At 48.1% G+C, this 16,051-nt stretch overlaps 1 protein-coding gene across 3 annotated transcripts in view; it reads left to right on the top strand.

The window, feature by feature from the left end:
• ABR (ABR activator of RhoGEF and GTPase) overlaps window positions 1-16,051 on the top strand; it is a 121,091-nt gene that overhangs the window by 84,405 nt on the left and 20,635 nt on the right. For all 3 annotated transcript variants that reach the window (XM_035138839.2, XM_060268375.1, XM_035138840.2), the window contains 3 exons: window positions 3,446-3,520; window positions 4,473-4,570; window positions 6,570-6,701. In XM_035138839.2, the coding sequence (XP_034994730.2) occupies window positions 3,446-3,520; window positions 4,473-4,570; window positions 6,570-6,701 (305 nt within the window). The remainder of the gene's footprint in view (window positions 1-3,445; window positions 3,521-4,472; window positions 4,571-6,569; window positions 6,702-16,051) is intronic.

The following is a 16,051-nucleotide window of genomic DNA, read 5'->3' on the forward strand; positions in this document are numbered from 1 at the left end:
TAGACAATGTCTAAGAATACATCGATTTGCTCTCCCCCCCTCCCCCCAACCCGTTTCCCTTCTTCTCAACCTTCACTAAACTGTCTTGTCAATTTTTCTTCTTAGCTACGACTGCACCTTTTCTAACAATATACCATTTATTTTATTATGCTTTTAACATTTTCTTATACGTTTTTTCTTTCCTGTTTTCCTATTTCTTTTCCTTTTGTATCCTATTTCTTACACTTCTCTTTTTCCTCTTTCTCTTACTATGTTTTCATTTGAGCGTTTAAATATCCTGTAATAGGTTTGGTTTTTCCGCCTGGCACTTAATATAATCCGTAAATAATTTCCAATTTTTCACACTATCCTCTTTCTTTATTCCCTTTACTTCCTCATATTTCTTAGCCAGATTGCAATAGTTCAACACCTTGATTTGCCATTCCTCCTTAGTTGGTACCTTTTGGGACTTCCATTCTTTTGCGATCAGTAATCTTGCTGCTGCTGTGGCGTAGCTTATCAAACATCTGTCCTGTGGCTTGATATCTTCCCCTAACATTCCTAGTAGGAAGATCTCTGGTTTTTTCTTAAATGAATATTTCACCATTTTTTTCAGTTCCCTGTACACTTCCTCCCAGAACACCCTGATGTGTTTACATCCCCACCACATATGGATATAGGTGCCAGCATGGATATAGGTGCCACATATGGAATTGGCCAGCATTTCTGAGAAGCCCAAGGGCTGTGGCGCCCCCTCTTCCCCTACCTCTCCCCTACCCAACATGTTGAAGGTCGTGGAAAGGGTAACTAATTTATTTCACAGGTTGCCTGATCCTAGATTAGATTAGACTGGCCTCGACCAGAGCCAGGGCCTTTTCGGCCGTGGCCCCAGCCTCACAATAGACCAGGGCCCTGCGGGATTTGACATCTTTCTGCAGGGCCTGCAAGACAGAGCTGTTCCACCAGGCCTTTGGTCAGGGTGCAGTCTGATTCTTTTCTTTCTATATAAGAACAAGCATTAAAAAGGCCTCCTAGCCCACTCGCAGGTCCTTTATAAGACCAGTGGTAACAGTTGGCCCTGGAAAATATTAACCACTCTCAATTTTACTGTGGACTACCATCTGTGCAGACTTTAATTTGCTCTGAGCTAATTTTAAGATGTATTTTAATGAATTGATTGCCTGTTCTTATGTTCTTATGTTCTTTGTATACTGTGTTAGTTTTATGATGTTAGCCGCCCTGAGTCTGGCTCCGGCCGGGGAGGGCGTGGTACAAATATTATTATTATTATTATTATTATTATTATTATTATTATTATTATTATTATCCTGTGAATGGAGTGACAAGGGTGGGTTGGGGGGGGGAGGGAAGCAGTGGTGGCTGGTCTATTAGGGCAAGCGGAGCACTGGCTCACCAGTCTTGGTCTGCCCTAGAATTAGTTGGCAGCACCTTCCATTGCCTCTGGCGCCACCTACTGTCAGGCTCCCTGCCTTCCACCCTACCCTGTTTCTCATATTTTAAGACATACCCATAAAATAAGCCATAGCAGGATTTTTAAGCATTCAAGAAATATAAGCCATACCCCGAAAATAAGACATAGTGATAGGCACAGCAGCAATGCTGGCCGTGGCAGGAGGAGGAAGAAAAAAATAAGACATCCCTTGAAAATAAGCCATAGTGTGTTTTTTTGAGGAAAAAATAAATATAAGACATGTCTTATAATATGAGAAACACGGTACCAGTCCCAGTGGGCACCAGCTGCCATCAAACAGTGCTGTACACTTTTGCCTACTTTTGCCAAGTGCAGAAACGCTCCGATTGCCCTGTCCTCCCCTCTGTTTCCCCCTCGCCAAGATTCTGCCACCACCAAAAGTAGAAGAGCCACACAGCTCATGCCCAGCCATGTCCTACAGGCCTCAGGTTACGGGCCACATCTCTGTGTTTACGGGTTTACATCTCTGTCCCACCACTAGATGCCGCCATGTATATAAGGCTGTGTCTCTTATCCCCGCAGTGTGCTTCCGAGATTCCTGACATCATGGCTAAACTGTTGCCTTCTTGTGTTCTCTGTATTCTCTGTGTTCTTCTGTCTTTGTTTTTGTTTTTAATTTTATTTTTAGCAGAGGCATAGTGGCATTTTTTAAAAAAGATGAAGTTTGTTTTATTCATTTTTATAGAATAAACAAAACATGCAATGTTCAATTAACCTTCATCCAAAATGTGAAAGAAAATCACACTAACAGTTTTTGGGGCACTTTTTATCCCAATGAGATTTCCACTGTGTGGTGGGTTATTTTCAGCGGCAATTGCAAGCAGCAAAAGCTATCTTTTAAAGGAAAAAAAGTCAATGGAAATATGGTAAACTGTCTAGAAATTTTTTTGTTACTGCTGAGAACTAACGTTAGCAGTTTTGTGGAGTGTTTTTTTCTGACCTCATTAAGAAATCCAAGAAAATCATCCTTGGTTAAATAAACCTATTGACACCCCCACACACTTTCGTGACCTTTTTCTGGCCTTTTCTCTAGGGGAAAAAGAGGGAGTGTTTTACTCCCCCAGCCCACTAACATGGGCTGAGTTAGTATACACACCCCAATGGCAAAATTCAACACATTTGGAGGTCATCTTATGCCTCGGGTGGTTTTCTGTTTCCAGAAGGGGAAAGCAGTCAATGGCAAAGGGCTGAAATCTGGGGAAGTTTTGTTGTTTAGTCGTTTAGTCGTGTCCGACTCTTCGTGACCCCATGGACCATAGCACGCCAGGCACTCCTGTCTTCCACTGCCTCCCGCAGTTTGGTCAAACTCATGTTCGTAGCTTCGAGAACACTGTCCAACCATCTCGTCCTCTGCCGTCCCCTTCTCCTTGTGCCCTCCATCTTTCCCAACATCAGGGTCTTTTCCAGGGAGTCTTCTCTTCTCATGAGGTAGCCAAAGTATTGGAGCCTCAGCTTCACGATCTGTCCTTCCAGGGAGCACTCAGGGCTGATTTCCTTAAGAATGGATAGGTTTGATCTTCTTGCAGTCCATGGGACTCTCAAGAGTCTCCTCCAGCACAATAATTCAAAAGCAGTTTTACAGGTGACAATTTGTGACAATGCCCTGGATGGCCTGCTCTGCAGCTGTATGTGTGAAAAGTGTGCTGAGGTTTTTGGTCCTCACAGATCAGCTGAAGGTTAAAAGAATCACAACAGGTGCCCAGATTAAACGTTGCAGCCCTACCAAAACTGCCTTTTAGCAGCGTCGATTTTCCTTGGTGTGGACTAGGAAAACACTTCTGGGTCTTCTGCCTAAGTTTAGTTAGTCATTCCCTGGGCCCTTTAATCAATCGCTTCATCTTAGCAGCCCGAGCGGTTCTGCTCAAAGTTTGTTCAAATAATAATAATAATAATAATAATGATTGCAACTGGAAAAACAAACAAACAAACAAATCTAATAACTTTCTCTTTGGCTGGTTCTTTGTTTCTCCGCAGATGATGAATCTCCTGGGATGTACGGCTTCTTACATGTTATCGTCCACTCTGCCACGGGCTTCAAACAATCTGCTAGTGAGTGCTGCCTCTGGGGTTTTTTTTGTGGGGGGATGTCTGCATTTTTTGTTTCTCCCCTACTCCGTTCTGTGATTTGAGCCAGCAGTGGCTTGGCACAGGAAGGGGCCAGAAATTGCAACTGCTGCATCTTGCTGCCTGGCCTTTTCTGCAGGGTCCACTGAGCCACCACCTGTTGTCAAGGAGCCTGGGGCTTCCCTCCCCCTCCTGCTTTGCTTTTCAGCCCTTATCGGCCTGATTTTTATTTTTTGGCTTTCTGTTTGAGATCTTCCCAGGCTCGTTTCACCCTCTTGGCTTCTAGTGCAACTCTGCGGGTGTGTTTGTTTGCTAAATAGATATTCTGCATCTGAAGAAGCTGGGAAAGTGTTGCTTCAGATCCGACCAATTGCCCATTTAAAGAAATATTTGTCTGTTTTTAATCGTGCACGTCTTAACTCCATCAATCCATTAACTTACCACAGTTGCGTATGAGAAAACGTGGTAATTCTGGAACCAAAAGGCTGTGCAAGACTTCTCTTGCTTTTAGGCAAAAGCACGGCTGGATTTGTCACAACAGCATCTTAGTCTGTAGAGCATGAGACAGTAAATCTCGGGGTCGCGGGTCTGAGCCCCATGTGGGGCAAAAGATTCCTGCCTTGCAGGGGGTTGGACTAGATGACCCTTGTGGTTCCTTCCATCTCTACAATTATTTGATTCATCCAGGACTAACAACAAGTCCACCCTGTGTAGAACAGGGTTAGGTTACAACGCTGTAGAATTATTATTACTGCATTTATTTATTTTTTAATTAACCTGCTGGCTGATCGAGCAGTCAAAAGCTTTTGATCCATCAGTTAATCTAACTGATTGGTTTTCAGTGGTGCCCTTCGCAGTTAGAAGTATCCAGTCTCCCCTCCTTGAGGTGCAGGGCAGCAGGAAGATTGCCTCACACGTCTGTTCTCTCTATTCCCAGACCTCTACTGCACGCTGGAAGTCGACTCTTTTGGCTATTTTGTCAGCAAAGCCAAGACACGGGTGTTCCGGGACACGACCGAGCCCCAGTGGAATGAGGTGAGCAAGCCTAGTCCTCGCCGTCCTGAATTATGGGCTGGTTTCAATAAGAACATAAGAAGCTGCTCTATCCAGCGGCCCATCAAGTTCAGTGTTGCCCAAACGGACCGGCAGCAGCTCTCCAGGGTTTTAGGCAGGGAGTCTTATACCAGCCCTACTTGAAGACGCTGTTGTGCACTGGACCCGGAACTTTCTTCATGCAAAGCCGAAGCTCTGCCACTGAGCAACAGCTCTTCCCCTAAAAACAAAGCAAGATTCTAGTCCTCATGCTTCCAGATTAAAGGTTGATTTAAATCGTAACATTGGAAGCCAGCTTTTTAACCAAAATTGTTGAGCCACACACAGATGAGAAGAGGCATTCCTTTTAATTGCCTTGATTTTTATTTTATTTTTTAAATTTAATGCTCCTTTATGCTTAAGGAGGTGGAGTTCCAGCCCTGTGCCCTCCATCCGGCTGTGCTCGCTCTGTTGCAGGAGGGAGACTCTCAAAGGCACTGGCTGGATGCATAGCTGCCAAGTTCCGGCCTGAGAAATAAGGGACTGGACCGGAAGTAGCGCTGCCGCCATTTTGGAACTGGGCAGAGAATGCTCAGAAGCTACTTTTGATGCTGCTCTGCCCTGTTCCAAAATGGCCGCCACACCAGAAGTCGCGCTGCAGCCATTTTGGAACTGGGCAAAGCAGCATCAAAAGTCGCTTCTGAGCATGCTCCGCCCAGTTCCAAAATGGCCGCTGCGCCAGAATAAACCGGGGGGAAACAAAAAAATCCGTTTTTTCGGCTGGGAACAGCTGGAAAAACGGGGGTTTCCCGGGGAATACGGGAGACTTGGCAGCTATGGCTGGATGGTAACTCTGGATGGTCACTGTGCTCAGTTCCGACAGAGAATAATAATAATAATAATAATAATAATAATAATAATAATAATAATAATAATAATAATAATAATGTGATAAAACCTGGTGAACCTCCCCCAACCTGAAAATGGTGATGTGGCCTCCCTCCCCCACCTTCTCCCTCTCCTCTACGCACCAAGGACAGTGACCTCTTGTCACTTCCACTGCTGGTGGGGCGCAGCCTCCCCCGATTTTTTTTTATATAAAAAAAACACCCTGAAAAAATAGAAAAAGACCAGGGGGGGGGGGAACCTAGGTTGCCATACGTCCCATAAATTCCTGACATCTCTTAAAAATTTTTAAAAAATCCCCCGGACGCCATTTTAGGCGCCCGATTTCCGTACATGTCTGGAATTTTTCAGACGCATGGCAAGCCTACGTTCCGCTCAGTCAGACCATCCGGGTCAGTGTTGTCCACACTGATTGGCAGCAGCTCTCTCGGATTTCAGATCAGGAGGGACATTCCCAGCCCTACCTGAAGGTGCTAGAGATTGAACCTGGGACCCTCTGTATGCAAAGACCATTGACTGCCAATACTGTCCACCCCGACTGTATACCCAAAGGAGCGTCTCCACCCCCAATGTCCAGCCCATTGAACTAAGGTTCAACTCCAAGGGCCTTCTGGCGGTTTCCTCACTGCGAGAAGTGAAGTTACAGGGGAACCAGGCAGAGGGCCTTCTTGGTAGTGGCACCCTCCCACCAGATGTCGGAGAGAGAAACAATCATGTGAGTTTTCATAGGCATCTAAAGGCAGCCCTGTTTTAGGAAGCTTTTAATGTTTAAGTTTTGTTGGAAGCCACCCAGAGTGGCTGGGGCGACCCAGTCAGATGGGCGGGGCATAATAAATAAATTATTATTACTATTATTGTTATTTGTTATTATTACTGGCAACAGCTCTCCAATGTTTCAGGGAAGGGACGTTCTCGGTCCTACCTGGAGATTCTGTCGGAAATTGAAACCTGAGTCCTCCTGCATGTAAAGCAGAGGCTCTTGCTGAGCTATGGTCCTTCCCTTAGCGACACAGCAAACACGCCCGTCTCCCCACCCTTCCCAGTTTCCCCACTCACTCTCCTCTTCTCCCCTCTTTGCTCTGCCCCACTTCTGCAGGAGTTTGAGATCGAGCTGGAGGGCTCGCAGTCGCTGCGGATCCTCTGCTACGAGAAATGCTACGACAAGAGCAAGATGAACAAGGACAACAACGAGATCGTGGACAAGATCATGGGCAAGGGGCAGGTCCAGGTAGGGCCACGCGGGCATGAGAGTGGGAAGGGGAACGGGCATTGTGAAATTTTGCAGAGATGGCATCTAACGCCACCATACCACCCTCCACGTTGCAACCACCCGCATGCAGAAAGCTAGCACCTCAAGAAGAGATGCATTCATGTTGTCCTGCCCCTGAAGCTCAGCGACACCACCCTTAGCATGTAGTACGAAGTAATGGAATAAAATTACTGGCAGGAGTTCCACAAGGAAAAACAAACCATTTACCACTCTCAACTGGAGTTACTGAAAAACCAGAAAAATAAAAAACTCTGCAACCTTATCTGATGAAGTGTGCATGCACACGAAAGCTCATACAAAAATAAAAACTTAGTTGGTCTTTAAGGTGCTACTGAAGGAATTTTTTTATTTTGTTTCGACTCAGACCAACACGGCTACCTACCTGTAACTAGAAGTACAGTGGTACCTCGGTTTATGAACACAATTGGTTCCGGAAGTCTGTTCATAAACTGAAGCGTTCATAAACTGAAGCAAACTTTCCCATTCAAAGTAATGGAAAGTGGATTAATCTGTTCCAGGCAGTCCGCGGAGTACTTAAACTGAAGCGTTCATAAACTGAAACAAACTTTCCCATTGAAAGTAATGGAAAGTGGATTAATCCGTTCCAGACGGGTCCGCGGAGTACTCAACCTGAAGCGTACTTAACCCGAAGCATGGGTGTAATTGGTTCCGGAAGTCTGTTCATAAACTGAAGCATTCATAAACTGAAGCGAACTTTCCCATTGAAAGTAATGGAAAGTGAATTAATCCGTTCCAGATGGATCCGCTGTGTTCATAAACCGAAAATTCGTAAACCGAGGTGTTCATAAACCGAGGTTCCACTGTAATGGAAGAATCACAAAAGTGGTGGGGTTTTTTTGGCAAAATGGGTGAGACTTCTGCCTCCTAATGGGACAGCCTCTGGTTCATATTGCCAAGCTAGTGGTAGTTATCTCGGAGAAGGTATGTGAGAGAACATGTGGTTCTCCTTGGTGTGTTTTGTTTCCAAGCCACAAGGTCTTCTTGGTTGTTGCTTTTCAACAATGAGGCAGAGGGCCTTCTCGGTAGTGGCGCCCGCCCTGTGGAATGCCCTCCTATCAGATGTCAAGGAAATAAACAACTATCTGACTTTTAGAAGACATCTGAAAGTAGCCCTGTTTAGGGACGATTTTAATGTTTGAGCTTTTATCATGTTTTTAATATTCTGTTGGGAGCTGCCCAGAGTGGCTGGGGAAACCCAGCCAGATGGGAGGGGTATAAATAATATACTACTACTACTACAATCTTGTCTTCCTTTTTAAAAGTGAGCGCCCTTCATTCTATTATAGGCAATCCTTGCTCCAGGGATCGCATGCCTTGTTTGAGGGCATTGATCAAAAGGCCCTTTGCTCCTCCGCTTGTTAGGATGTCAAAGCGACGCAGTTCAACCCGTCTCCCCGGGTGCCAGGCTGCCGGCGGTGCCACTTCCTTTGTGCCACTCTGCCAGGCTCTCCGTGGGTGGGCTTGCTTTTTCCCTCTTTCCTCTCTGGCATGCTGAGGCTTTGTCTGGCTTCCTGCGTCTTGTCTCCAGCCCATCTGTATGTTCGCAAGCACGTTCTGGAGCGTATCTGATCTCCGACAAGGGGCGCAAATTGCACTTGGCTCGCAGAGGGTCAAATCTTGGCATCAAAGTGGAATACGTCTAGTTCCAGAAATGCGGTACTTTGGAGTCTTAACACCCTTCAGGGTGGCTTTGCATCAGATAAAAAAACCTGTGGCACATTTATGCAGGGAGATTTCCCTTCTCCTAGGCCTGTGTGATGGTCTCTCCCTAGTACCGCCTTTGTTGAACAGATGCAGGACTAGCTGGGGCTGATGGGAGATGGATTCCAAAACATGGAAGGAGCTGATGGGAATTGTAGTCGAAAACACGGCCATTCCAGCTGCGGCTGATGGCAGCTGGACTCCAAAAGATCTGGAGGCCCCAAGCTGGCAAAGGGCTTCCCTGGTACAACTTACTTTGTGGACTCTCTATTCATTTTCAGCGAGTTTCATCTGCAAAGGTAACTCACTCTTTCCATATTTTGGCGGACACCACCTGCAGTTTTTAGGGAGACTAAGTTTCCAAGTGGCTCACATCTCTGCTGCTGTACGATTGATCTAGTTCTCTATTTATATTGTCTGTCCTCTGACCCAGGGAGAGAAATACCCTCCTGGCTTTTCAAAGATGTGTCTCAAATGGCCCATCCTTCAAAAAGGGAGATGGTTTGTTCTTCGGCGATGATTCCAGGATAATGTAGAGTTGCCACTATTTTTAAAAAACTAGCACAGGCTGAGGCACCAGCAGAGTCTGTGAGCAGACCGACTGTTTTGCTGGGTGTCTGAGTGTTCTCATAGCAATGTGTTGTCTGCTTTTGGGTTTTGGTTTATTTTTCTGTGTTTTTTTTTCCTGAGGTGCAATAGAAACTAAAATTGCCGCAGGATAGTTTTCATAGAATCACAGAGTTGGAAGAGACCACAAGGGCCATCCAGTCCAACCCCCTGCCAAGCAGGAAACACCATCAAAGCATTCTTGACATATGCCTGTCAAGCCTCTGCTTAAAGCCTTCCAAAGAAGGAGACCCCACCACACTTCTTGGCAGCAAATTCCACTGTCGAACAGCTCTTACTGTCAGGAAGTTCTTCCTAATGTTTAGGTGGAATCTTCTTTCTTGAAGTTTGAATCCATTGCTCCGTGTCCGCTTCTCTGGAGCAGCAGAAAACAACCTTTTACCCTCCTCTATATGACATCCTTTTATATATTTGAACATGTTTTGGGGAGGGGTATGGAGGAAACTTGGTTCCAAAGACCCGTACAAAGCTTCAGTGTGAGCTTTCTTCATCGACATTTGAATGCTGGGACCCTAGTGCCATATCTTGCGAACACAGTTTTATTTGTTTGCTTGTTTCATAAAATTTATAACCAGTTAATGGTAAAAAGAAACAAAACCCTCAAGCGGCTTACAGAAAAAGATAAAACAATAAAATTACCCATAAGAAAATTCACAACATTAATTTCAGACTTTCAAAATGTTAAAATAGCAATAGACTAAAATCAGATTAAAACTCGTAAGAATTTAATAAGTTCCTGTCTGCTGGATCAGGCCAAAGGGGGCCCACCTAGTCCAGCATCCCTTCGCCATAAATTATCCAATCCTCTTTCAAAGCCACCCCAGTTGGTGACCATCCCTGCCTCTTGCAGCAGTGAGTTCCACAGTTTAACTTCTGGCTGCATGACAAAGTCCTTATTTGCATATGTCTCAAATCTCCCAACTATTTTTTCAGTGAGGTGCCCAAGCAGCATGAGGAAGGAGTCTTCTGTTTGAGACATGCAAGTCCCATACCCTCCCGAGCAGGGCTGCATGAGGCTATTCAGGACAGATAAAATAAAGGCTTTATTCATGCAAGCGCATAGTTAAACTCTCTCCCGCAGGAGGCAGTGATGGTCACCAACTCAGGTGGCTTTAAAAGAGGATTAGACAAATTCATGGAGGAGGAGGGGAATATCAAAAGCTACCAGCTTGTGGTCTTCCATTTGGGTCATCTGCTTGACCCCGTGAGAACAGGACGCTGGACTAGATGGGCCACCGGCTTGATCAATCAGGCTCTTCTTACTGTAACTATGCAGTCCTTTGGGTCTGGGCCAGAAACCATTGGGAAGAAAGTGGCATTTTTTCCCTCTGCTGCGCTGCCCTGACTGGAGAAGGGGCAACAGCGGAAATTCTCCCTCCCTATGAATCAGTTGAAGCAGATACATCTAAACAATTGGAGCAAGCCTGCTCTGCTCCCAGGACTGCCTTCTGCCTGCTTTCCCAGCCCCCTTCCCCCCCCCACTCCTGACACACACACACTGCCCCATATCAGCTTTATCCCACAGTTGCTCTAGCAACAGTTGCCAAGACAACTGTTGAGTTTCGCTCCAATTGGGAGAGGCAGATAATGAGAGTGGAGGGAGAAATATTAGCACCTGCCTGAATAGGATGCTCACCAGACACAGAGTAATAAAAGATCTATTGGTGTCATATTGAAGGGAAGGCGTCTGTATTAGAGATCTAGTCCTTAGGGCTGTGGGGAGTGTTTCTTTCTCAAGCCCCCCCCCTTCCCATACGCCCCCATCGGCTTCTGTCAGGTTCTTCTGCCGTCCAAACTATTTGTGCCCTGAGCTCACGTGAACAGAGATTCAGTTGGGCTGAATGAAAAGGAGTGTGTCTGTGTGTGCCTGTTAGTTGGGGGTTTGAAGGGAAGGCGGTTCTGTTCTTGGCACAACAGAGGCTGGGGGGGGGGCAGAGAGGAGGCTGTTTGTGTATGAAGTTTCAGGGCTGGTTTTCAACCATTATCCTTAATGTCACATGTGCAAACAGACTAAACTGAGTCAGGCAGGCACCTCGCAGGGTTGTAGTGAAGATAACATGGAGAGGTGGGCAGGGGACAGAACTGTGTTGCTACTTGGAGGTTCTTGGAGGATAATAACGTAATAATGAATAAGCAATAGCACTCTCCCCACTAGTGGTTCCCAGCAAGTGGCATTATTCAGAGCCTCTGGTGTTGAACGCAGAACGTAGCCACTTGGGCTAGCAGCCACTGATAGTTGTGTCCTCTACAAAATTGCCTAATCTTTGCCTTTGCTGGCATGCAGGGAGAAAGTGGCTTCTGTTGTGTTCAAGTCCTGCTTCTCCTTGGGTTGGATCTGGTGGGCCGCTGTGAGGGCAGGACTAGATGGGCCCCTTTTGGCCTGATCCAGCTGCGGCCAGCTCTCTTTGGATGCCTCCTAGCCTGGAGCGACTTCTGCGACTGGTGGGGAGGCAGTGGATGGAAACATCGTGGCCGTGTCATTGCAAAGGAGGCTTGCCTCAAGGAACATGAGTCACGGCCGCTGGGTGTGTGGAGATTCCAGCTGTGTGAACCTTGGGGGCGGGCAGGGGAATCCTGGGAACCAAGGACCTCCCCAGTGGCCACAGCTCGGCCAGGCTGCTTGCGATAGATAGTGCCCAGAGGTGTGTGCGCTGTGCTGCAGGGATGGGAGGAGGAGATGTGGGCAAGGCAAGGAGGGCCAAAAGGCCTGTGGTGGAGCCCCTGCAGAAGGTCCGGCTAGGGCTGGGAGTGACTTCCTACCTGATAGCCTGGAGAGCTGCTGTCATTCAGCACAGAAAATACCCAGCTAGGTGGACCAATGAATGGGCCCGGCATAAGGCAGTGTTCCTGCTGAAACGAGCCCTTAGAATCATTGAGCTGTAGTGTTGGAAAGGGACCATGAGGGTCATCCAGTCCAACCCCCTGCAACGCAGGAACCTTTTTGCCCAAAGTGGGGCTTAACTCAGAACAATGAGGACTGGAATCTTGTTTTGTTGTTAGAGGGTGAGCTTTGGCTCTGTGGTAGAGCCCCTCCTTCGCTTGCTTCAATCCTCGGCATCACCAGGTAGGGCTGGGAATATCCGCACGGACAGGCAGTGACTTTCTAGGGTACCAGACAAATCCACCTTTCCTTGGATGCTGAAGGTGGTTCCTCTTTTCAACCAGACCCCAAAATCTTATCCCTGGTCCCGGGAGAGACAAAGCAGCTTAGACTGAACCTATGGGCAGAATCCTGCCCAGACCCCCGTGTCCTCAGATCTGTGTTGTCTTGCAGCCTCTTTCTCCCCACCCCTCCAAGTTCCAAGCCCCTCTCCTCCCCAGTGCCTCTGAGCTCCCCCAGTCCAGCCAGGAGAGCCTGTGCAGACAAGGGCCCTTTTGTCAGGCCAGGAGACCTGTTTCTGGCTTCAATTAGGTGGGAGGCCTGGCTTGGGGGGAGAGGACCCCCGGGGTCAGTGGCAGGCAACTTGCTCTGTCTCACCGTGGTGCACAGAGCCTGGGAAGGTGATCTTGTGAGGTTCATGGGGCTTGTAATGGGGGCACATGGCCTAAGATTGACCTGTGTATTGGAAGGATTTGGCTAGAGGCAGCTGGACCAACCCCTGGTTTCCTAGTTGTGGCTGCGGTGGCGGCAGCTGCGATGGTGGCGCTGAGCCTGCGAAGGACCTGCTGGATCAGGCCAATGACCCATCTGATCCAGCACCCTGTTTTCACGTGAGCACACCAGCAACGCTCTCCCCACTTGCGATTCCCACCACTTGGTATTCAGAGGCATTAATGCTTCCCAACAGCGGAGGCAGGGCACGGCCATCGTGGCCAGTGTTGTCTTCCATGAGTAGAGGATAGAAGTTTATAAATGGAGGCATGGCATGGAGAAAGTGTATAGAGCAGGCATGTCCAACAGGTAGATCGTGATCTACCAGTAGATCACTGGACATTTGTGGTAGTTCACCGGTAGATCAGTGGCTCCCCCCAAAGAAGTTAAAGATCTTTGCCTCCCCTAAAAAAAAGCTCAACATCTTTGCCCTGCACCCCTAAAATGACCCGAACCACCAAAAACAGGGGTTTTCTTCCTAAAAAAAAGCTCACCGCCGCTTTCCTCTTCCCTAAATAAGTTCAATAACTTCTATGGGAACCCCCCAAAACAGGGCTTTCCTTCCTAGAAAAAGCTCAACAACTTTGACCTGAACCCCCCCAAAAGGGGGTACCGGTATATCACTGCCAATTTTTAACTCTGTGAGTAGATCGCAGTCTCTTGGAAGCTGGCCACTCCTGGTATAGAGAAACGCTTTCCCTCCTCTCTCACAACACTGGAACTTGTGGACATCCATGAATGCTGGAAGATTCGGGAGAGATGAAAGGAAGGACTTATTCATGCAGCCCACTGTTAAACTCCGGAACTCCCTCCCACAGGAGGCAGGATGGCCACCAAACTGGATGGCTTGAAAAGAGGATTATGTAGACAAATTCAGGGAGGAGCAGAGGGCTGTCTATGCTACTAGCCATGCTTCTGAATACCAGTTGCTGGAAACCTCAGGAGGGGGCAAGGACTCTTGCGCTCCAGTCCTGCCTGCAGGTTTTGCATAGGCATCTGGGTGGCCCCTGTGAGAAAAGGATGCTGGACTAGATGGGCCATTGGCCATTGACCCAGCAGGAACTACATCTTTGTTGTTTAGTCGTTTAGTTGTGTCCGACTCTTCGTGACCCCATGGACCAGAGCACGCCAGGCACTCTTGCCTTCCACTGCAGCCTTGTCAAACTCATGTTCGTAGCTTCGAGAACACTATCCAACCATCTCGTCCTCTGCCGTCCCCTTCTCCTAGTGCCCTCCATCTTTCCCAACATCAGGGTCTTTTCCAGGGAGTCTTCTCTTCTCATGAGGTGGCCAAAGTATTGGAGCCTCAGCTTCACGATCTGTCCTTCCAGTGAGCACCCAGGGCTGATTTCCTTCAGAATGGATAGGTTTGATCTTCCTGCAGTCCATGGGACTCTCAAGAGTCTCCTCCAGCACCATAATTCAAAAGCATCAATTCTTCAGCGATCAGCCGTCTTTATGGTCCAGCTCTCACTTCCATACATCACTACTGGGAAAACCATAGCTTTAACTATACGGACCTTTGCAGGCAAGGTGATGTCTCTGCTTTTTAAGATGTTGTCTAGGTTTGTCATTGCTTTTCTCCCAAGAAGCAGGCGTCTTTTAATTTCGTGACTGCTGTCACCATCTGCAGTGATCAAGGAGCCCAAGAAAGTAAAATCTTATGTTCTTCATTTGTCCAATCCTCTTCTGAAGCCGTTCACTATTATTGTTGTTTATAATAATAATACCACCCCCCTGAGAATGCACAATGCAGAAGATCCCTGGAGAGGGCCAGGGAGTATCTCCTGAAATAAGGCCTTTTCCCGATAGCGGCTGTGCTCTCTGCCTCCTTGTGGATCAATTGCATGTTATTTACGTATCAGCCTCCCTCAATCAAACAGTGCTCTGGGCAGTTCTTCAGCAGATGGAATTAAACAGCAGCCACAAAATCAGCGGCGCAGCGTCAATCAGCATTTCGAGCCACTTACAGTAATAACAGTTTTTGCCTTGTTAGCTACGGTCCAGCGCAAACCGTAATTAGTTCAGGAAAAGGGAGTGACTAGGAGAGTAACAATCCCTGGACTGCAAGGATAAGGTCTCAGCTGTTCCTTTCACCTAACACGGTATAGTATGGACCTTGCCAACCTTTTTGGGACCAGAGGGCATGTTTCAGATTTTGAGTGCTGTAGGCGCCAGTCACAAAATGGCAGCCGGCGGGGGGGGGGGCATAATGCGAAATTAGAGAGACAGCCACCCCAACAACCTTATACTTACCGTGGGGAGTCAGCTATGTCCTGCTGGTCCTGATTGTAAAGATCGCACAATACTGATTTTGCACGAGCACACAAACGCAGATGCTGTTGCTGTCAAGCGCTGTGGGTTAAACCACAGAGCCTAGGGCAGGGGTCCCCAAACTACGGCCCCCGGGCCGGATGCGGCCCAATCGGCCTTCCAATCCGGCCCGCGACGACCCCCGCCGCCCGCTGCCGCCGCCCGCTCTCACGGCGCGCGGCGCAGCGGCGATCTGAAAAATCGGCAAAAAATTGCCGAAAATCCTTTGTGCGCATGCGTACGGGCCTCTCCCGACCCGGAAGAGGTCATTTCTGGTGCACTTCCGGGTCAGGGGAGGCCCATACGCATGCGCACAAGCGATTTTCGCCGATTTTTTTTCCGCCCGTGTGCGTGTGCGCATGCGCACGGGCGCGCACTCCCCCGCCCTCCGGCCCGCTGCGCGCGCACTCCCCTGCAGTCCGGCCCACCGCGCGGTCGGCACGGCGGGCACCGGCCCGCCGCTCGGTAAGTCTGGGGACCCCTGGCCTAGGGCTTGCTGATCAGAAGGTCGGTGGTTCAAATCCCCATGACAGGGTGAGCTCCCGTTGCTCGGTCCCAGCTCCTGCCAACCTAGCAGTTCGAAAGCACGTCAAAGTGCAAGTAGATAAATAGGTACCACTCCAAGCAGGAAGGTAAACGGTATTTCCATGCGCTGCTCTGGTTCACCAGAAGCAGCTTTGTCATGCTGGCCACATGACCTGGAAGCTGTACGCCGGCTCCCTCGGCCAATAATGTGAGATGAGCACCGCAACCCCAGAGTGGGTCACGACTGGACCTAATGGTCAGGGGTCCCTTTACCTTTAAGCAACAGGGAACATTCCTCAGCACCAGGAAAAACAAAAAAAGTGTGCACATCACATTCTCATTTCACAGAAACTGCTTAGAAGGTCCCTGCACATTTTGCACCGTAACTTTCTTTCTAGGAAGACTAGAGACTTGCTTGTTTTTAAAGTGGAAACTCAAAGTCTAGATCAGTGTTTGGGTCTCCAGCTGTTTTTGGACTACAGTTCCCATCGTCCCAGACCATTGGTCCTGCTAGCTGGGGATGATGGGA

Source organism: Zootoca vivipara, chromosome 15 (assembly GCF_963506605.1).
Source record: "Zootoca vivipara chromosome 15, rZooViv1.1, whole genome shotgun sequence".
In the NCBI taxonomy this organism is placed as follows: Eukaryota; Metazoa; Chordata; class Lepidosauria; order Squamata; family Lacertidae; genus Zootoca; species Zootoca vivipara.